Source organism: Natator depressus, chromosome 6, assembly GCF_965152275.1.
Source record: "Natator depressus isolate rNatDep1 chromosome 6, rNatDep2.hap1, whole genome shotgun sequence".
Taxonomy (NCBI): domain Eukaryota; kingdom Metazoa; phylum Chordata; order Testudines; family Cheloniidae; genus Natator; species Natator depressus.
The window spans coordinates 21,391,887-21,413,440 of NC_134239.1; the positions used below are offsets into that span (position 1 = coordinate 21,391,887).

At 45.4% G+C, this 21,554-nt stretch overlaps 1 protein-coding gene across 1 annotated transcript in view; it reads left to right on the forward strand.

The window, feature by feature from the left end:
• The window catches only part of LOC141988780 (uncharacterized), a 174,177-nt gene extending 152,903 nt beyond the window's left edge, over positions 1–21,274 (forward strand). Inside the window, exons 10-15 of the mRNA XM_074954731.1 lie at positions 1,751–1,871; positions 3,189–3,283; positions 5,980–6,045; positions 9,301–9,400; positions 11,738–11,890; positions 14,973–21,274. Of these exons, the coding sequence (XP_074810832.1) occupies positions 1,751–1,871; positions 3,189–3,283; positions 5,980–6,045; positions 9,301–9,400; positions 11,738–11,890; positions 14,973–16,690 (2,253 nt within the window). The 3' untranslated portion in view covers positions 16,691–21,274. The remainder of the gene's footprint in view (positions 1–1,750; positions 1,872–3,188; positions 3,284–5,979; positions 6,046–9,300; positions 9,401–11,737; positions 11,891–14,972) is intronic.
• Positions 21,275–21,554: the final 280 nt, after the last annotated feature.

A 21,554-nucleotide genomic window follows, 5' to 3' on the forward strand; every position in this document is an offset into this window, starting at 1 on the left:
GAATTTTTGTAGTTCAGGTTCATGCTTCCCTAGCTCACACAGCATAACAAAATGAGATTCATGGCCTTGAACTAGTGGGTATATCTCCATGTCACAGAGCCATCAGGCAATTTGGCACAAAGAGCACTCTCTGCTCATGAAGATAGGGTAGAGTACAGTAGGGTTTTTATTTTCTGGATGTCTTGGGACCAGCCCTGGGATAGCAAAGCAGAGTTTTGTAAACCAAGTATAAGCCTACTTATGTGATGGGAATTTCTGTAGTGACAACATGGATTGTCCTTGGACACTAAAATGCATCAAATTCATCCCAACTAAACTTTCTTTCATCTGTAGGTCACGGGTGCCAATTCAGGCAGCTGGTGACTGGAAGTTGTAACATTTGATGATGTGCAGAGGCCTATGTGAAATGAACTTAGCACACGCTCAGTTCAGTTCCCAAAGGCAAGTGTCCATATCTCTCCCACACATGATTGGCAACCTGGCTAGTTTTCTCAGCAAAGATACCATGGAGCTTGATCTACCCTCTCAAGGTAGACTTTCCAGGGCAAAGCTAGAGGAAGCGTGGGGAAACTTCTGCTGCTGCTCTGCTTGCTGTGGGACCCGTGCTACGGATGAAGAGGGGACTTCAGTCTCCATAGATGTTAAATTGACACTAAGAACTTGGTGCAGAATCCACTGATATCAAGTGGTGTCCCAAATGGTTGACTGTTTGATCTAATGGAGATCTGGTGTAGAAGTTCACAAGGAGCTATCTAGCAATGACATGATAGACTTGAGGGAGAGATTTTTCAAAGGCCCAAATAGCAGTTAGGTGCCAAAGTCCTATTGAAAGTTGCTGGGTGTTAGAGACCTGGGCCTCTGAAAATCTTTCCCAGTCATTCTTAGATATAGTTGCTGCAATCAGGAGTTTAACCACAGCATGGGCAGAGCCAGAGATTGAATAGCAGCTGATGTTCAAGTCCATGGAGCTGACTTAGTTGAACAGTAGAAGCACAGTGTAGTACCCTATGGGAGCTGTGAATCTGAGAATAAACAGAGTAAGAACGGCCCTTGAACAGTGGGAAGGGAATGCACAGGTGGGATTTTCAGAAGCACCTAAGTGACTGAGGTGCACAAGCCCCACTGAAAGTCAGAGGGATTTGTTCTCCTGGATCACTCAGGTTGCTTTTGACAATCCTATCCCTAGAGCAGCGCCTTTCAACCTGTGGTCCTGGGAGTCTGCACATGGTGTTTAAAGGGGTCTGTGAAAGGTGACTTTGTGAAAATAAAGTTTCAGATCCCAGAAAAGGCATTCCGTTTGTCTGGTCAAACAAACATATGTGAATACTCCCATCTGCTGGTCAAAACCCAGAAGTGTTGTCGTTACCATAGGAGCCCACAGTTTAGCGCCCTTTCTCACACTGTGTCAAATTCTGTGCCAAGCATGTGCAACGTTTATAGTTGAATTCTGTTCACTTAGTTTTCAGTCTGACTTCTGTGGCGGGGTTTGCAGATCACAGGTTGAATTTCCAAAGGGGTTCTCACCTCCATTTGAAAATGTTTAGGGGTCTGCAAATGGGAAAAGACTGAAAAACACTCTGGGGCAGTGGCTCTTTAGAGAGACCGGTATCCTTACCTGTTGAAAGTACTGACGTCTAGATGTTTTTAAACAAAGCTGTGCACTCGCCTAATGAAAAGGGTGGAAGTCGCATGTGTGCCTGTGCCCGGCTTAGTGTCGTGTAAACATGTATGTGCTGCTTGTCCCTTCCAGGAAGTGAGCTACTGCCAAGGGATGAGTCAGATTGCTGCCATCCTGCTGATGTATTTAAATGAAGAGGATGCCTTTTGGGCACTGGCACAACTACTGACCAATCAGAGACATGCCATGCATGGTAAGCCTTAGCAGAAAAGCAGAACTGCAGCCGTTCCTCTAGACTTCACATGATGGTTGATGAGTCTTTGCTGCTGCTTCTTTGGTCAGCAAGAGGAAATCAGCAGTCAGATGCGTACTCCACCCACTTCCTGCTCTTGTCCCCTGATTATCTGAAACATGTGTAAAGGCTTCATTGTGTGTAAAATGACAGAAGTATGGAGCCAGATTTGGCCTTTGCATGCTGACTAGTTTATAATTGAAAAACTTAGGGTTTATCTACACTGGACTTTCTTGACTCAAGGTAATTTGTAAAAGCTACTGTGTTCCAGGGTACAAACATTTCATGACAATCAGTTAACTCTAGGTTTAAAAATAATGTCCAGTGTAGACTTACCATTAGGAACCATACGTAGTGCGCTGCTTTAAACACACTATAGAATACATTCCCTAATGCATTTGTCCAGATGTGTACTGGGAAATGTGGTGTACTATTTTACACCAACCACATTAACGCTCCTTTCATTTTATTGTGATTTTTAAACTGAAGAAGTGTTGTTTTTTAAAGTCTTTGTGCAGAGATATTTTTTAATAAGAGGGGTGGTTTGTGTAATTTAATAGCTACAGAAGATCATAGTGAGGGAGCATTGAAAGACGTTGCTCAAATGCTTCTTGCTTTTATTTATCCTGTCATAAAACCATCACATATTTTGCTTAAAAAGAAAAAAGAAAAGAAAAGAGAGGCTCTTGGCATATAAGAAGCAGAGGGCATGCACGGAAGACAAAACTACCCTCTGACTTTATTATAGTTTCCTTCAACATCTGGGTTAAAATGTGTCTGCCACTAAATTATAGTGATGGGGAAGCTCGTGTTGTGCTCCCATTGTATAAAACCTGTTTACCACTGTTTGTCTGTTCTAGACCCAGAGAGGTGATGTACTGCCTAGCATACCTTGTCATGCAAATAAAGGACCTGATCCAAAGTCTATGGCAGCCTTTACATTGGCTTCAGTGGGCTCTGGATCAGGCCCAGATTGTAATGGAGTGTTTAAGGTTTGACTGGTCTGCTGTGGAGGAGCAGTTTCAGAAGAACCAGCATTGGATGCCAGAGTAGGGTATGTTGCAGAGTTTTAGACACAGCCCAAATAAAAGGGGTAGAACCTAGGCCATGAAAGACAAAAGGCCAGTAAGGTCTGTTTTGCAGAGCATCCTCAGCTCTGCTTGAAGTTAATGGGAGATGTGGATTTTCAGCATCTTGGAAAATCAGCCCCCCAAGTCTACATCCGTCGTTAACTTTTAAGTTTGTCTCTAATTGCTTCTGTGTATTTTTCTTTTAAAGGGTTTTTCATTCCTGGGTTCCCAAAGCTGCAGAGATTTCAGGCCCATCATGAGCAGATTTTAAGCAAACTATTTCCGAAGCTGAAGAAGCACATGGTATCTTTTTGTCACCCAGCTTCCCATACTCATGTCATGCTTACGTTAAATGCTTTAATGTTAACTTGTTCTGTTAAATACACTCCTACCCTAATGTACAGCTAAACATACAACTGCTTCCGCCACTGAAGAGGCAAGTATTTAGCTAACTCATTTGTCTCCTAAATATTTCTGAAGTGAACAGTTCAGGTTTTGTGGCTGGCCACCAGCATTTGTGCAAGACATTGTAAAATCTGGAGACTTTCCTAGAAAAGGCAGGAACAGGAAAATGTATCTAGGGCATGTGTAAACGGAGTTATTTCATGCGTTAACCGGCATTGCTATGTTATGCTGGCCATAAAACCTGGACGGTATTATCATCTTCTTGCATTGCAGATGCTGGAAAGCCCAGAGCTTTCCCCTTACAGTTTGGCTCCATGCTGCACATTTGTTTTCATTTAACATTCTCCTGTGCCAATCCTGCTGTGTGGGGACATTTCCTCCCTTCCAGCAGAGGGACACAGGAAACATTAGAATTGATGCTGTGTCATTCATTTTGCTGGCTCAGCATCTCCAATGGTTTTTGTCTCCAGAGGATGGTACAACCCCATTGGTTAGCTGGAATAGCATCCGCAGTATGGGACTGGGACCTAGCAACCACTCACTCCTCCTTTTCTGCATGTGTTTCATATTTTGGGTATTCAGACCCCTAAAGGTTTTCTGCATTCCTAGAGGGTCTTCGTGGCGTGTCTCCAGGAAAAGCTGTGTATATTGCCATCATCTGAAATAGCTCTTGCTTGGTGCTGCAGATGAGCCCACCCCTGCTGTAGAAATGTAACACAGCCAGGCTAGTTTTTCACTAAATTACCACTGTTCTGAGAGAGATGGTGGCGGGGGAAGAAACACTGAATTCCAGCCAACAGGAACAAAAGTACCTGCATGTGAGAGACTCCACGAGCTAGTAACCATATTTCCCTGAATGGAGAGCATGCTATACCTCTGCAAAACAGGGTATGGGAAAGTACAGAAGAGAAGCCCATGTCTGTGCTTTGACAATACACCCCCCTGCTTAATGTGATCATACCAGGTGCTATCATTGTTAAACTTCCTTGAGCTAATTCATGTTTGAACACTTAGTAGTAAGATTTATATCCTTGTTTCTGGCTGATCTGTCCAGTTAAATGAAGTCTGACTGTCTGGAAAGTGAAGGTAACAGAGTGGAGGTGGAAGCTGAAGAGACTCTGGAGGGATACAGGGAGTTTCTTGCTTGGCAAAAAAAAGGAGTTTGCTGGAAAAGAGCAGGTAGCTGGCACCCCTAGAATCCCAGCTGGACTGGTGGTGAGTGCAGCTGACAGGAGGGGTGGTTCTGGAGGTGTTCCCTCTTGTTTCTGGTGCTCCTCCCTCAGTTTCTCTTTTCTGATACCACAGCAGTGCTCCCGTTGTTTTCATGCAGGTGCATGTGTTGTACATCATCCCTCCAGTGAGGCATACCCTGCAATTTTTCACCTAGCACCAGAGTGAGGGGGAAGCAGAAGGGGAGCAGGCTTGAAACTAGTGATAGCAAATGTCCAAAAGGCCCATTTAGATAAGGATCCAAAAATTCACATAGCCATGAACCCACCTGTCTGTGTGCCGTTGCCCTCTATTGGATATAGAGTGTCCAAGCTGCTCAGGCATGTGGGAACTTGTCTTCTAGTGCCTGCAGACCACACACGCAATGAACCAGTACAACTAGTTAAGTGTCTCCTTTAGCTCAGCAAGTAAAGGCTTGTTTGGAGCTTGTTATATGAATGTGGTGTAGCAAACAATTTTGTCTGTAAGCATGTCTAGAATTATTATAGGATGCTTCTCTTCTTGCCTATGTCAGGTGAGCATTGTGAGGTTTGATTGTTTGTTTGAATCAGGGTTAGAAGGGGCCTCTAGTCTAACCCCCTGCCAAGCGGCAGGATTTGTTATCTAAACCATCCAAGACAGATGGCTCTCCAGCCTCCTTTTGAAAACCACCAGTGAAGGAGCTTCCACAACCTCCCGAGGCATCTTGCCCTACTGTTCTTACAGTTAGGAAGTCTTTCCTGAGATTTAATCTAAATCTGCCATGCTGTAGTTTGAACCCATTACCTCTTGTCCTGCCCTCTGCGGCAAGAGAGAACAACTTTTCTCCATCTTTTTTTTTTTTTTATGGCAGCCTTTCAAGTATCGGAAGACCACTATCCTGTTCCCCCTCATCTCTTTTCCAAACTAAACGCACCCAGTTCCTTCATCCTTTGCTCATAGCACTTTGAGATTCTTGAATGGAAGAGGTGTAAAAACAATGTTATTAATTAGATTCATTTGTGTTTCTATTGCCTGAACTGTTTTGCAGACCTCTGTGGTCTGGAAATTGGGCCAGAAAACCCTCTAGCACAAATGCCTTTTCTGTGGCATGTTGGCACTTGTGTGGGGCTAAGTGTATCTGGAGCAGCTGAAACCAGGGGTACAAATGTAACTACAGTAAGGCTCAGGTTCAGGCAAGGGTTTGGGTTGGTCTTACTGTCATTTGAGTAGGGGCAGAAGACACATTTCAGATGAGATGATGCTTCATAGACCCATTCAGAGCCTGACAAAGCATTTCCAGGACCTTGCCCAGAAAGAAGTATTAAAAAAACATGAGTTTTACACAAGCTTCCAGCAGCTGGTCCAGTGAAGTAAACATCTCTTTGCTTGTTGTCTCATTCTAGGACAAGGAGCAGATGACAACGGGGATTTACACAACCAAGTGGTTCCTGCAGTGCTTCATTGACCGGGTGAGGGCTCTTCCTGGGAGAGTGTCTACTTGGCAACCTGGATCCAGAGTGGATTTTCTTTAGTGTATCTGGGAATTTTTACATATTTTTCTAATAAGATTCCATGAATATTTTATAGGCCAAGATATTTTGCATATTTTCATAAAGCATATACCTGGCAGGAGATGGGCTTAAAATAACTACATGCTACTCAGATGGTCACACCATGAATAATAGATGGAAAGGTGGTTTTAGGGCAAAAGTATAGGCATGGGAGTCAGATTTTTATTTTCCTTGGCTCTGCCACAAATCTACTAAATCACTTACCCTCACTGAGCATCTGTTTCACCAACTTTATAAAGAGGATAATACGTACCTCAGTAGGGTAAGTTCATCACGCTTGTAAAGGACTTTGAGATCTTTGGATGAAAGGCAGTATAGTATAGTCAAAAAGAACAGGAGTACTTGTGACACCTTAGGGACTAACAAATTTATTAGAGCAGAAGCTTTCGTGGGCTACAGCCCACTTCATCGGATGTGTAGAATGGAACATATAGTAAGATATATATCTATATCTATCTTACTATATGTTCCATACATATATATATATATATATATATACACACATATACAGATAAATTGGAAGTTACCATACAAACAGTGAGAGGCTAATTAGTTAAGATGAGCTATTATCAGCAGGAGAAAAAAAAACTTTTGTAGTGATAATCAAGATGGCCCATTTAGACAGTTGACAAGAAGGTGTGAGGATGCTTAACACGGGGAAATAGATTCAATATGTGTAGTGACCCAGCCACTCCCAGTCTCTATTCAAACCCAAGTTAATGGTATCTAGTTTGCATATTAATTCAAGCTCAGCAGTTTCTCGTTGGAGTCTGGTTTTGAAGCTTTTCTGTTGCAAAATTGCCACCTTTAAGTCTGTTACTGAGTGGCCAGAGAGGTTGAAGTGCTCTACCGGTTTTTGAATGTTATGATTTCTGATGTCAGATTTGTGTCCATTTATTCTTTTGCATAGAGACTGTCTGGTTTGGCCAATGTACATGGCAGAGGGGCATTGCTGGCACATGATGGCATATATCACATTGGTAGATGTGCAGGTGAATGAGCCCCTGATGGCATGGCTAATGTGATTAGGTCCTATGATGGTGTCACTTGAATAAATATGTGAACACAGTTGGCAACGGGCTTTGTTGCAAGGATAGGTTCCTGGGTTAGTGGTTCTGTTGTGTGGTGTGCGGTTGCTGGTGAGTATTTGCTTCAGGTTGGGGGGCTGTCTGTAAGCAAGGACTGGCCTGTCTCCCAAGATCTGTGAGAGTGATGGGTCGTCCTTCAGGATAGGTTGTAGATCCTTGATGATGCGCTGGAGAGGTTTTAGTTGGGGGCTGAAGGTGACGGCTAGTGGCGTTCTGTCTACTCTGAAACCTATAGTATAGTCGTGTCTCTGAATTAATTTAACTGCTGTGGCCAGAATTTTCAAACTTCAGCAAACAGATGTAGGCTCCTACGTCCATAATTAGATATCAAAACAGAAATGGCCCAATTGTCAAAGGTGTTTAAGCCACCTGCAGTTCTCACTGACTTCACTGGGAAATGAGGTTGCTCAAACACCTTTGACAGTCAAGCCACTTCTGTTTAAATTGGTCTGGTCACTGGCATAGAGCAGCTGCCAATGGCCCCTACAGTATATTCCAGCAGGAAGGAATCAAATGAGCGAAAGGGAGCCTGCTCCACTTCTTTTCCCCAGCCACACTTCTATGGTGATAGCCGCAGGGAGTGGCAAAGGAGCCACTTCAGTGGCTGTGTGCCACGAAAGATTCCCCTACACTGGTGGAAGTCCCACACTGTTGGGCTGAGGGCAGCTTTGTGTCACCAGAGCAGTGCAAAGCTGCCTTGATATACTAGACAGACAGGCCCAGGATCATCCAATTAAACAGGCCATTGTCTGTTCTGGTGATTCGTGTGTCTAGCCTTGAAAATAGCAAAGCTTTCACATACTTGCAAAACTAAATATAGTAACGACTTTTCAAGGTAGGGAATCCTTTTGCAAGTTGTCTTAGATTGAATTTTTTTCACCTTACCGTCCCAAAGAAGGAACGGTCTATCTTAACTGCAACTCTCTGGCCATCCAAGCGGGTGAACACTTGTTTTAAAACCAGAATTGTAGCTCATAATATACACACAACCCTAAATCTGTCATGAAAACAAAGAATCTCTCTGTGCTACATTGGGGTGCTAATGGGAAGGTTTATGGCACATTCTATGCACTGTCATTCCTGGGCAGATCAATACAGTTAGAATAGCATTGGAGCAAAATACTATGCCATGTGTTACAGATCATGTCTGATTCCCCTTGCTGGCAGACCACCACAGTGCTGAGACAGGAATCCAGCATCTGGATCCCCTGGGGTTTTAAGCCTCAAGTCTGAACAGATTCCAAGCACTGTCCCAGTCTTGGGGTCCCTTGATGCTCTTTGAGTGCAGACCCTCTGTCTAGCACCACACACCCCTGAGAGTTGCAACCATGCATCCCCACTGCCTAACCCTTGGAACCAGCGCTGACTCCTCAGACTGCCCCTGTCATTTAAACACAACCTCTCCCAGAATCCCACCAAAGGGGTGAGCCTTCAGAGATGCAATTTAACTCACAGGTCACGTGGTAGTTGTAGCATATAACACACACTCAGCACAGAGTTCCACAGTGTAATAATACATCCTACGTGCATTTCCTCTCGCTCTAGCTCACAGTGTGTGTTCGTGTAGGCGGGATCTCCCCTGCTTTGCCTCACCCAGCTCTCGCAGCAGCTTCACTCATCTTAAGCTGGTGAAAAATGGCCAAAGAGAGAGCAAGTAGATCAGCTTCTGCCCTTTATCACCTTCCTGTCTCCTACATCAGGTGGACTCCCTGGTCAGCCTCAACAGGGGACCACAGTGTGTTATGGGTAACTTTCTTGCTCGGTGAGCTCTCCCCTAATAAATCCCTTCTCCTGGTGGGGAGCCAGTCTGTTTAGTGCTGTTCTATGTTAAGCCCATGTTAAGTCAATGACCCTCTTTTGTTAGCCCTTTGTCACTCACGTTTGGAATTTCGACCCAGCATAAAGGCAAAAGCACAAAGAGAAGCCAACGAGCCTCCAATGGAATTGGCAGATTGGTAAAGATACTTACAGGGAAAGGGTTCATAATCTCACCCAGAATCCATACATTTTACAGGCAGATTCCCCAGATCATCACATCATCTAACCTGCTTCTTTTTGTAAACAGACTCCCTTCACGCTCACCTTGCGGCTGTGGGATGTCTATATCCTGGAAGGAGAACGGGTTCTGACAGCCATGGCGTACACCATCCTGAAGCTGCACAAAAGTAAGCGGCTCAGCAGACTTGCTTGACTTTCCCATTCAGTAGGGATGATCCTATCATTAGAGTCTGGGGTTTAGATTTAACCTTCTTAGTCAGGGAAGGGCTTAGAGAGAGAGAGAGAGAGAGAGAAGCCCAGCGTTGGTTTGAAAGTTTTCCTTCTACTTTAATTGGACCAAGATACAGATCTGACCAAAATAGGTGCATCTCCTGAAGCTGTCCCCATTTACCCCATGTCTGAAGTTAGCCTGATGGTGCTCCACAGTTGGCTGTTTGGCTTTTTTCTCGGTGTCACTGGATTTACACATGTATGATACCGTGCAGCCCCTACTGGGCATTACAGATTGGTGCAGTTTCAGGCCTCACCCAGAGTTCAGAGAAAGCAAATTACTACACACAGTCCCATGTTTGTCACTCTTAACACCAGAGGAAAACTATGCTTTTGCCAGCAAAAAAGGCACATTGGCCTTTTCACATCTACTTTGCAAGGGCCAAATCCCACCTGCTCTGTAGACTGAGGGAGAGAAGAGTGCGTCCTCTGCTGCAGGACTTCCATCAGCCACTGGGAAATTCCTCTCCGTGGACCAGGGCAGTATGTCCTATAGAAGCCCTGCCTTGCTCAGCGCACATTGGTGGTGGAGATGAATGCTTTGTGGTTGATTGCTTGGTTCTCTTAGCACTAGGTGCTGTACATACACCAAAGAAGGCATGGTTCCTACACTGAAATATCAGTCTTTAAAATAAATAAATTAAATAAAATCCCCCACCATGGTGCAGTCTTGGGCCCAGTCTACAGAACTGTAAACATTACAAAATGGACTTTGACACCATGTACTGTATTGTGCACATGTGTAACACACTTTACAGAAAACTATTTTAAGAGTGTTTTAGAGAGCATTTAAAAATGTTAGTGGGACTATTTTGTTTTATTTGTATCTCTTCTTCTGCGAAGTCATGTTCCTTAGTCCAGCTAAACAAGGCTCAGAGGAGAGAGCAATACAATAATGTATTTATAAAAATATTTCTAAAAATGACCTGAAATTGCTTTTATTTACATAAAAATGTCACTGCCTTAAAGTTAGACATCTCAGGACCTTCAGGACTTCAAGGCAGGCCCTGCTGGTCTCACTGGAAAGCTCAGCATCTCCTCTTGCCAGTGGTACAAGGCCCTCGTCTGTAGCCACACTGGGTCACAGGGTCAGCTCCTAAACCTGTCACTGGGGAGTAGTGAATATTGCTCACTGAGGGCTTTGGCCAGTGTAACTTTTTTTTAGAGGGAACAGGAGAAATGCAGACGTTTGAAGCGGCTCTGAGGTTTGGAATGTTTGAATAAATCCTGAAGAGATGGATTAGTGGACGGAGTGCAGGTGTAATGGTCAAAGGTGCATGGTAACCATGCATCCATCACATGGATACCATTAGTACATTAGTGGGGTAGGTGCATTTATAAGTGGGTGAGTGCTGTTTAACTTCATCCATCCTAAACTTCCTATAATTGTTTAAAAATCTTACCAAGGAAGAGATCTTAGTAGATCAAAGTGCACTGTGGAGCTTTTAAGTGTGCGGTAGCAGGGTCCGCTCAGCCAGTTAGTGCACGGCAGGGTAGATTTACACCTCCGCTTGCTGTGCACTAAGTCTCCATGTGGACAAGCCCTTAATTAAAAGTAACTGGTTTGTGCATGTGAAGTATTGTATGTAAAGAAAAAGAGAGGAAGACTGGACAAATTAAGCCTTGATGAACAATGCAGTGGGATGGGTGGCTAATGGCAGTGGCTGCTCTGCATCTCGGATGGCTGCGAAATCCTATATTAGATACGGGAAGAGTGTGAAGCACCAATTCTGAATGTCTGTGCTGAGCCACCTCAGGCTGCACTATCCACCATTAATCTATGGCGTCTGCAACACGCAGCTTTACTCCCCCTAGAGGTGTAAAAGAAACACTCAGAAACAGTCAGACGCATTCTGTCACTGAACCAAGGCCCTGAACCTGTAAACGTTTATGCACCTTCATAATTTTACTCATTCAATGAGCCCATCGAAGTCCATGAGAACTACTCACCTGAGTAAAGTTACATGCAAACATAAATGTTTGCAGGATGGGGACTAGAGATCGACTTGAGAGAACCATAAATACCTGGCCGAAAAACACATGGAAAAAGGAAGCAATGCATTGTTTGTTCTGCCCCACATTTTAACTTAAATGTAAACCAGATCTCCTGTACTGATAGAGTTAAAACTGCTGATCCAGTAGAAACACTGTCTGGATTACCACCCCACCCCCACCCCACCCCAAATCTAATTGATTTGTTCTCACATTTTGCTGTGTTTTCTGCTGTCCTCCAGAACGCTTACTGAAGATGTCCCTGGAAGACTTACGGGAATTCCTGCAGGAGAGAATTTCTGCTTCTTTGCATTATGAAGATGATGATATTATTGAACAATTGCAAACGTCCATGACTGAATTGCGCAAAATGAAATTTGACCTTCCACCCCCAGGTAGGCAGAGCATGAAAGCAGCATTAATTCCAATTTTTCCCCTACAGTTAATTTTAACTTCTTGGTGCCAGCACTAACCCTATCTTTCAGGGCCAGAGCAATGCAATTTCTTCAGGATTCTTTTCTCTCTAAACAGCAGGAAAAGGCTAACTGCTGTGGCCTTCTGAATTGCAGAGGCAATTGTGTGACCCTGGTTCTCTGTTCTGTTCGAGATCTCTTGGGTGCAAAGATAGAGTGCGTTGAGCAATGGTGGCTTTGTGTCACTGTTGTATTCTGGGACATGACAGCTCCTAGGGAGATATGTGGATTTTTTGGCAAAGCTCAGCACCAGGCATGCTGAGCTCTTTTGAAAATCTGGCTGCTCTTTTTAGTACTTAAATTGGAGCATGAGCTCTTTTGAAAATCTGGCCCTTTGTCCTGTTTGTCATAAATGATTTTTAATCCCAAGTTGCATCACTCTGCTCCTCTTGGGTATTTTGTTCTGATTTGCAGAGTCTTTGCATGTTTGAATTGAGCCAGATGTTTCAGCTGTGGCCTGCATGCGTTGTTTTGCTTACACAGATTTTCTGGGTGTGTGAACTTCCCAGCCTCTGGCACTTCACAGAGCAGGCAGGGGCAATATTGTGTTTCACATCGTGCAGGGGTTGCCATGGTAATTGGCCTCTTTATGTTGTAGCATTGTATTCCAGGTGAGTGGTTAGATAGAGCCCCCTCAGCATAAATCCTTCATGGTGCACGAGGAGGAACTTCAGCAGGCCCCTATGGCCCCTGCTGTAGAAATACTTATTGAAAAATAAATGAAACACTCATTAGAAACCTACAAAACCCCACCTGGTTAAGTACATGAATACACTGAACTGTTAGTCTGCAGTTCTCTCTAGGTCTGTTTTGAGGGACTCTTGTGTCAGGCTGTAACCAGAGACTGGCTAAGGGGAACCAGGTTCTGCAACCTCAAATCAGGGTGGTTTGGAGCCAGTTTAATTTTTATCTGAACTCCCAAGGTTTGGGACTGTGTTGTATAATCAGACTAATAAACCCTGATCAGCTGACAACAAAACACGCACATGGAGCTTTTCTTATATAGTAAGAGGTAATTAATTATTGAACATGATCTTTGATGTCGGAAAAGAACTTTTGAGCTCCTCTGAGAAAAGATTGCAAAACTTAAGGTTGAGATTGTCACTTGCCACACATGCTCGTGCAGGGGGAATAAGAGAATATGATAGCTTCCCCTCTGCTCTGCTTTACAGGCTACCCAGGTTGATGGTGTGTGCATAGAGGAGGGGGTGAGCATCTCCCTTCCCCCCCCCCACCCCCCATAGGCAGGGTATGAGCTGAGCCAGGGCAGGGGGAGGAGGGAGTAGCACCTGACAAGAAACTGGCACACATGAGTTTCCCCCTGTGGCAGAGTGATGGGTCACAATTCCTTTGCCTGGCTGCCTCTGGAGGTGCAGGTGCACGCTGAACCATGCATCTTCCCCTGTGTAAAGATTCAGTCTTGTCTGAAGTCTCACAACAAAGTTGTGAACAGCAAAATATGTCCATTTTACAGCTAAACAGAGACAAAGAGGTTAAGTGACTTACCCAGAGCTACACAATGAATGAAACCCAGGAGTCCTGACTCCCAGTGCCCACCTCTGCTGTCACTTTGCTTGTTTATACTGTAACAGGATCAGAAATGTCAAGTCTGGTGCATCCTGCTTTTTGGGGGCTGAGCTCTGGGAGGCCTCAGGGGGTGTCTTTTGTGAGCTCTACCTCTGTAGGTGAAGGGGCAGGCAATGTGAATCTTTAACAAAGGCATCCTTTATCCAACTGGTTCCTCACTGAAGTTAAAATAGATGCTACCAATAACACAATAAAATAAACCCAAACAGCCTGGCGGTGTGGAAATCCTCTGGCTCCGATCTCTTCTCTCAACTGCTCAGGCTTTTCACTCCTGGGGAAGCACTGTGGTGGTCAGACTGATGGGGCACTGGAGACCTGTGTGCTGTTACCGCTCTGCCACTGTGACCTTGGGCCAGCCAATTCCCCTCCCTCCCTGTGTCTGTTTAGTTTGTAAGATGTCCAAAGCAGGGACAGCCTCTTGCTATGTTTGCACAGCCCCAGCACAACTGTAACGCACATTTTTAATAATTATATTGTGATGCCACCATTTCACTAGTTCTCCAGTCACCATCAAATCTTCCAGCTAGACAGAACCTGACTGTATAATGTTAAAACAAGGAGAATAAAATAGTTCTTGTTAAGCCCTTTTAGGCCACCTTTATACTTCATAAAGAAGCAAAATCAGGACATACACCTAATTTTTCTCCTTTGCCAGTTACTGTTAAGCATAGAAATCCAGCTATATAATTACAACATGAAATAGTAACATTTTAATGATCTAGTATTGACTCTGCTGGCCAGGTTATCTCTCATTCAGCAAGTAGCCCCAGTTAAATCATTGTCCCCATTTATGGCTGCATTTGTGCTACTAATAATTTCATTAAGATGAAAAAATGCTTGTGTGTGAAGATGAGGGAACACAATGGGACTACCCTCTGAGTGAGGCACTATTGCACATGAGCAAGGAAGGCAGCAGCAGGGCCAGGATGAGCTACAAACTGGTTGACCATTTCTTATCTCCTTAAATACAGATTCAGCCTGGGATTGCGGCACTCAAATGCCATTGAAATTTTGGCGCCTACCTACCTTTGACAGCAATCCCAGCATCAGCCGTTAGTAAAATGAAACATTTAAAAGTTTATAAATGAAAGTCCTGCCTTAGATGGTGAACCTGCTAGAACAGGAGGCCAGTGAGCTTGGGGATCATGCTGGAGCTTCCCAGGTTGCCGGTGCGGCTAATGGCACCTCTCGTAGGTAGGCTGATCACCGTCAGGAAGCTCCCAAAGGCTAACGTGTGATCTCCATCTTTGTTTTTCAAACACCGTTTGCTCTGAGTGACTAAAGCGTCCTCCTTTTTGAAGGGCAGATGTTTGTTGGACACGGTTCAGATCCCTCCCAATGGCCTGTCTTGCTGGACTTGTTAAAGCACTCCTTGAAAAAGAGCTTAATATGTGTGTGTTGTTTTTTTCCCTTACAGCAAAACCTGAAGAATTCCCTAAGAAACCATTGGGGCTGGAGCTTTCTCTAAATCTTGTGACACTGAAACCCAGCATTGCAGCGAATGGGCAGAATAAGGCTGCCACTGACCTCGACCCTGACAGAGATACAAAGCTGTCCCCTCCAAACAACAGCCCCGCTCATCTGAATGATACTATTGGTAATGCGAGCGTGGCAATAAACGAGAGGCTCCCACCTCTGCAGCAGGATGGGCCTCCCTCGCTGGCAGCAGCACCAGATGTGCATCAGCAGCCATTAAAGGGCCACCAGCGACGCCAAGAGGAAAACCAGCATGGAGAAGAAACTCAGGTGGAGTCGCGAAAGACAGTTGCTGGTGAAACCCCATCACAGGAGCGGTCTCCTCCTGAGGAGAATGGGGTTCAGGCCCTCCAGGAGAGCCAGGATGCACCGCCACGGAGCAGGGAGGCTGTCTCACAAGAGAGTCCTCAGACTCTCCGTGCAGGAACGGGTGAAGGGGAACTGCAGGAACGTAGCCCCTCCCCTGTTGTAGGCAACACAAACCAGGCCGTTCTCCAGGCAGCTCAGCTGTTGGCACCTCAGCAAGCACAACCCGAAGGGACAGCCGAGGACAACTCTGCAGGGGACATTGCCACCCAGAGCCACAACCCCCAAGTAGACCTGTCTGTCAATCACAATAAAACATTAGCAGGTCAGGAGTTGCCAAACCAAACACCGTCTCTTCCATCCCTTGCTGAACAAAGACCCTCAGATGCTTCTGTGCAAAACGTCTCAGAGAGGCCTGAAGACACGAGCGCTACCATCTTCCCGGTGGGTTTACTGACAGGGCCGCCTCCAGAGCAGCAGCACCGGCCTCCCAGTACAGACTCGCTCTCAGCACCAGAACAAAACCTTGCTTCTCCTTGCGGTTTGTCAGAGAAAGGACAAGTGCCTGTCTTGTGTATGGAGAAGGCCCTTGTTACTCTCTCTCTCCCTCTGCAGGATGGTAGACGACGGCCTTCTAACGTATCTCAGTATGACAACATATCCGAGTTGGAGTACAGTGAGGATAACTCTTCTGGGCAGGTGCCCAGGACCGAGAATCTTAGCGGAGCAGTGCCACAGAACAAACCAGATTTAAAATCCTTGGTACCCAAATCTGCATCTGTGGGTGAGATTGCAGATCTGGGGATGCACTCAGGAGGGAGCACAGACTCAGCACAGCAGACAGTAGGACTGGGTCACCCAGCCTTCAACTTGCTTCCTCATCAGAGACTGTCTGGTGGCAGCAGCAGTGTGCCAATCTTATCTATGCTTGACTCTGGGGCAGTTCAGCTGGCAGAGGGTCTCCACGATCGACACCTGTCATCCCCAGCTTTACAGGGGCAATCCAGCCCCTATAAAATAGTTAAGACCACCACCCCACTTCACGTGGCTCATGCTACGGAGCAGGACTTGTTGAACCGAAAAAAAATGGCACTGCCTTTGCAAGAGGGCAGTCATCACATAGGTGCAGCCTTGACAGCAGCTGATGGAGGGGCATTTCCTACAGCTGCAGAACTTGAGGCGGTGGCTGCCAGTCAGTGTGCGCAGAAGTCATTAAATGCATTGAGAGAGCCGCGTCCCTGTCTACACCCAAAGCCAAAAATACCACCCAAGGTTGCCAAAGCCCATTCAGAGAACAGTTTCTATCCAGGCTGCACTTCCGCAATGCAGATGTCCAAATCGGTGACATTTTAGCAGGGGTAGGGGTGAAGAGGGGGAACAAACAATGTGATTACATTCTGTCTATTCATGAGACATCCTTATAAAGGTTTGCAATTAAAAGGCAACACAGCCCAGGGTAGAGATGACAGGAGATGATCCTGTGCTGAGCTGTGTTTGGTACGAATGTTTGGGGGCAACGTGTGGCATGCAGGAATTGGTACCGTGGCCAATAGACAATGTATTGGTGCCAGAAGGTGGTGGAAAAAGTCTGCGGGGTTTTTTTCTGTGGACAAATCACAAAGTGCTTTCACCCCTGCTTGTGTGCAGAGAGGCAAAGCTGGTTAATGTGCTAAATATTTTGACTGTTTTTTCCCATCATTTTTATAAACACAGGAGCTTGGTCTCATAAACCAGAGTTTAGTTTCTGTTAACGTGGGAATACAATGCAGAGGGGTTTGAGCTGCTTTTACAGACAGAGCAGCTTTGGGAGAGAAAGCGAGACAGAGGGGCCTTTCTTTACAAACGAGCACTTGGTCCATGTGGCCAGTCGCATTTTCCCAGTGGCCTTTGCACCAATAGATTTTTCCGAAATCCTAACAGCCAGCAGTCCTTCGAACAAGGCTACTGAGTATTCTCACCAGGGAAGCCAGCCTTCCGTAAAGTCTGTGCAACATCCAACTCTATTCCAGAAATCCCGGTGAGCACTGCTCACGTCCCAGGGGAAAGACTGTGCATCTTTTCACCTCGAGTGCAATGGGGCGGTGTAGTAGGCCCGTTCTTAGTTCTCTAGCTCTTTTCCATTTGCAGTGGGAGCTTTCCTGAAGGGAAGCTGAATGTTGGGTGCTGAAGTGCCCTTCTGTTCTCGGTGGGTTTGTTCTGGGCTGCGCTGTAGCTAGGATTTGTCAGAAAGCAAAGTTAACTTCTGATGCAGGCAGAAGGCAAGGTGGGAAAGATGCGTTTGCCATGCTCCTCCACCAGCCTGAAAAAGGTTTGTGCTGATCCACTAAATGTTTATTCAGATTCCTTGAGTTCCTCGTGTGATAGGGACAGAAGGTCGAAGTAGAGCTACAATCAGTTTTCCAGCCTGCCTGTCTTGTCCTTTTCTCTGTGAAGCCAGGACAGTGAGCGGGCTCGCTGCCTTAGGACTGACTGAAAGGAAAAGGAGGCCACTGCCTCGGTAAATGACCAATCAGTGTGTAGCTATGCTAATAAACACAGGATGTATTCTTATTTGAGCAATGGAGGCGGTGCCCTGGCTGGTCTTTTGCGTTAGCTAGCAAGCCACAAGAGTGTGATAGGGTTTGATCACTTCTCATCAAAATTCCAAAACCTACATTGGTCCTTGCTTTGAGCAATTGAAGTGTCAGTGTGGAAACCACACTGGAGTTAGAAAGGAAGGTGGCAAAGTTCTGAAAGCCTTGGCTGAGCTCCTCCTTGAAATAGTCTGGCTGTAAATCAACAGAATAAGAAGCTGCCAAGAGAGAATCTTGGCTCAAAGATTTAGAAGAAGAGGCCTTTCCTGTAAAGCTTAAAGCCTGTGGTCCAGAAATGCAAATGTCTTGTCTTCGAGAATGAAGAAAGTTGGGGCAGATTTCTTTAAAAGCAAGCTTACAGCTCATGGGGAAATATTCTGTAATTATGGAAAAATGCCAGTCCTGCTTTCTGATTCAGGAGCCTGAATTACTGTAGTACAGCATATAGAGCTCTAGGCATGGTTATTACATCCGTACTTTGTAATGGGGAACCTGATTCCACAGAATTAACTACAGGTGATGCCTCCTTCAACAGATGAGGATGCTTTGAGAGCATACTTGAGGCATGCATATAGATAGATATACACACGTGTCCTCTGAACACTGGTTAAAGGCTCCCTTAGGGAGTAGAAATATACTAAAAGCCTGAACCAACGTTCAATGAAGTCAATGGAAAGACTCCCATTGACTTTCATGGGCTTCGGACCAGCTCCTAAACGTGTCCTAGAGATTAAAGCCATAAAGGACATCTAGATCATCTAGTCTGACCTACAGCGATCATTTCGCCCATGAGCATGTGAGCAAGAACCAGCCAGCCAAGCAGATGAGAGAGAGAATGCTTGGTGCCACCTCAGAGCCCTGGCCCACCCTGTCCAGTGTCTCACCTCCAGCCATGGCCGATGTCTTGGAGGAAGGAGACCCAAAACAACACCCAGAATACATTGTGTTTGTGGGGGTTCCTTCCTGGCCCCCTGCAGGTGACCAGCTGGGTGTGGTGGTTCTATGTGGATGTAGATGACAGCTCGCAAAGGGAGCTCCCCATTTCTCTCTCTCAAGAGGTGGCCTGAGCACAGCACTGGCAGCCAGCAGCTCCTGTTCTAATTCCTGTTCTCCCACCAGCTTCCTCTTTGGCCTTGGGCAAGTTGCGTAACCTCTCTGCCTGCTTTCCCCATCTATGAAATGGGGTAAGCATCCTGACTGTCCGACCTCACAGGGGTGCGGTGAGGATTAGTTGTAATGTTTCTAAAGCGCTCGGAGGAGGAGAGGCGCTCTATAAATGCTAAGTCTTATGATTCTCGGCCACCACAGCTCATTTTCAATTGTAGCGAAAAGGTGCTTGAGTTTTTATTTTAGTGGTCCTTTCCCAATAGCTGTGCAGTAGTTTGGAGAGTAACATGTCTGAGTGTGTAATCCCCAGGCATATTTCTGCAGGACGAGCAGTATCCTTTAGTTAGGAACTGTGTGCGTCCCCTTGAGCTTTAGAAACCAGTGGGCAATGGAAATTGTTAAAGTAGCTGCAATCTCCTGCTAGGCTTGGTTTCTGTGTGCTGGGGTCTGTTTTCTCCTCCAAGCACACATGTAACTTCCACTAACCTGAGTGGGAGTTGAGCTCACACATGAGATAGGAGATTAGACCCCTTTACCTTCACTTTTCTGCTTGTTTGGCCTTCCTCCCACTGGGTCTGTTGCCGTTCTGGTGTATGTAGGCAGTGTGAGGTCAGAGATGGAGCATATCTAGGACCTCTTTTAAAACACACTTTTAATGGCGATTGACTTTAGAACACTGAATAGCTGCCTAACGCACAATACTTGCCTTGCAGGCCAACATCTCATGTACGCTGAATTCAGGATGCATATCTCCTTTTTGTCATGAAATCTCACTGGGGAGAGGCCAGCCAAGCTAATTCCAAGTGTATATTTTCCAAGAATCATTTGGGTTTTCCTGATCTTCTGTCTCTGAGGTAGTAGCTGAAATATATATACAGTGTTCTCCTAAAATAGGAGTCCAATTGGAAGCTTAGCACCTGTTCCAAAGTCTATTGAACTCAGTGGAATGACTCCAGTGGACTTAGATTCAGACTGCTAATGATCCCTGCAGCATTGTACAGCACGTGGTTTAGGATCACCTTCCTCTTCAGTAAGAAAAGTGCCATCGTTGGAAGCCACAGCACACCATACTCCACCATAGTCTGAGCAGCTAGGACCTCTAGTCCTCATTAAAGGTGAGGGGGGAGGTGCCATCAGTCCCTATAGTGTCTTCTCTTCACCAGGCAACCCCCACCCTGCTCCAAACTGGTTCATTTGCTGCCTTTTGGACTTATTCCAAACTGTGAGGAGAAGGCAAAGCCATTTGTGTCGTTTGGGACTGAGTGGGTTTCTGAGGGGGAGCGAGGAGCTGCTGCTACAGCCATGAGACTCTTGCCTTTTTCCTTCATCTGTGTCTTTGCACAAAGGTTTTACTGGCCCAAACTGCCAGAGCCAGCTGCTATGGGTGGGTATCATTGGAGAAATGCCTCATTTATAAACAGGCATATTACTTTTTTTGTTTGTGAAATTAACATTTTACATACAAACCAACTTAAATCTTTCCATTTCAATCTATTGTTGCAAATGACCATTTAAGCATGTCAGGTTCAGGCATTCCCTGCCATCATTGCAGGGGCTTGCAAGTAACCCCTCTGACTCCAGTCAGTTCTGTTCAGGTTCTTATACTGCACCCCCCATTGTGGTATCTGGGCTTGATAAGGAGCTGTGTGGTAGCAGAGATAGGAATGATTATGCCCAGCTTCACATATGTGGGGGGAGTAGAGACAAGGGCTCCAAGAGACAAGGAGGACTCATGTGGGAGGAAGGAGGGAACAAATTGCAAGACACTTCTACAAATAATGCATGGCTCGTAGGATGCCCCCAATCAGATGGCAAAGCCAGCGTTATTTCATGCTAACTCAGGAAAACAGCTTCCTCCCCCAACGTATCCTTTACTTAGCTGAAATATATGTAGTTTTAAAAGTAGTTTTTTTTGGTGTTTAGGCTTTTTTGTTGGTGAACTAGCACTTTGAGCAGAGGCTGTGCAGCCCTGTGGCAGGAATGCAGCACCAGAGTTCAGGAAACTCCTGTCGTTGAATCTGTAACCTCTCCATTTCAGTGGACTAGAGGCTGATGTGTCTCTTTGGTGCACTTTGAGAGATCTGCTACCATTGGCTTTTATTTTCAGTTGCTACTTTTGTTTACAATGTGGAGATCTTCCTTTGTGATTCTTTCTAATGTATTGTTATTACTTTAAACCATTGTTATGTGCTTTTTTTTTTGGTAAGGGAGTTTGAAAAGCAAAATGCTCATTCCTTTTTACGCTGATCCAAACAGACTGTACATAGTGTTCAATGCTGTGTTTTACATGGTTGTAATGATGAGTTTAAGAAGTTTAGCATAAACAGCTACAGAGTGTTTTTCTTCTAGGGCAATGCACTACATCCCCCTCCTCCTGTTTCCTTCAACTCACTGCATTGGCTACTTATTCCAGTGGGGTGGGGAGATTAAGATTTGGGTTGTCTCCTTGGACTTCAACGTCCCTGATTTTATAGTGTAATTAAAACTGTCTATTGCCTGCTTGCCCCCTGATGCAGTGCTAGCTGCTCAAGGGTCCT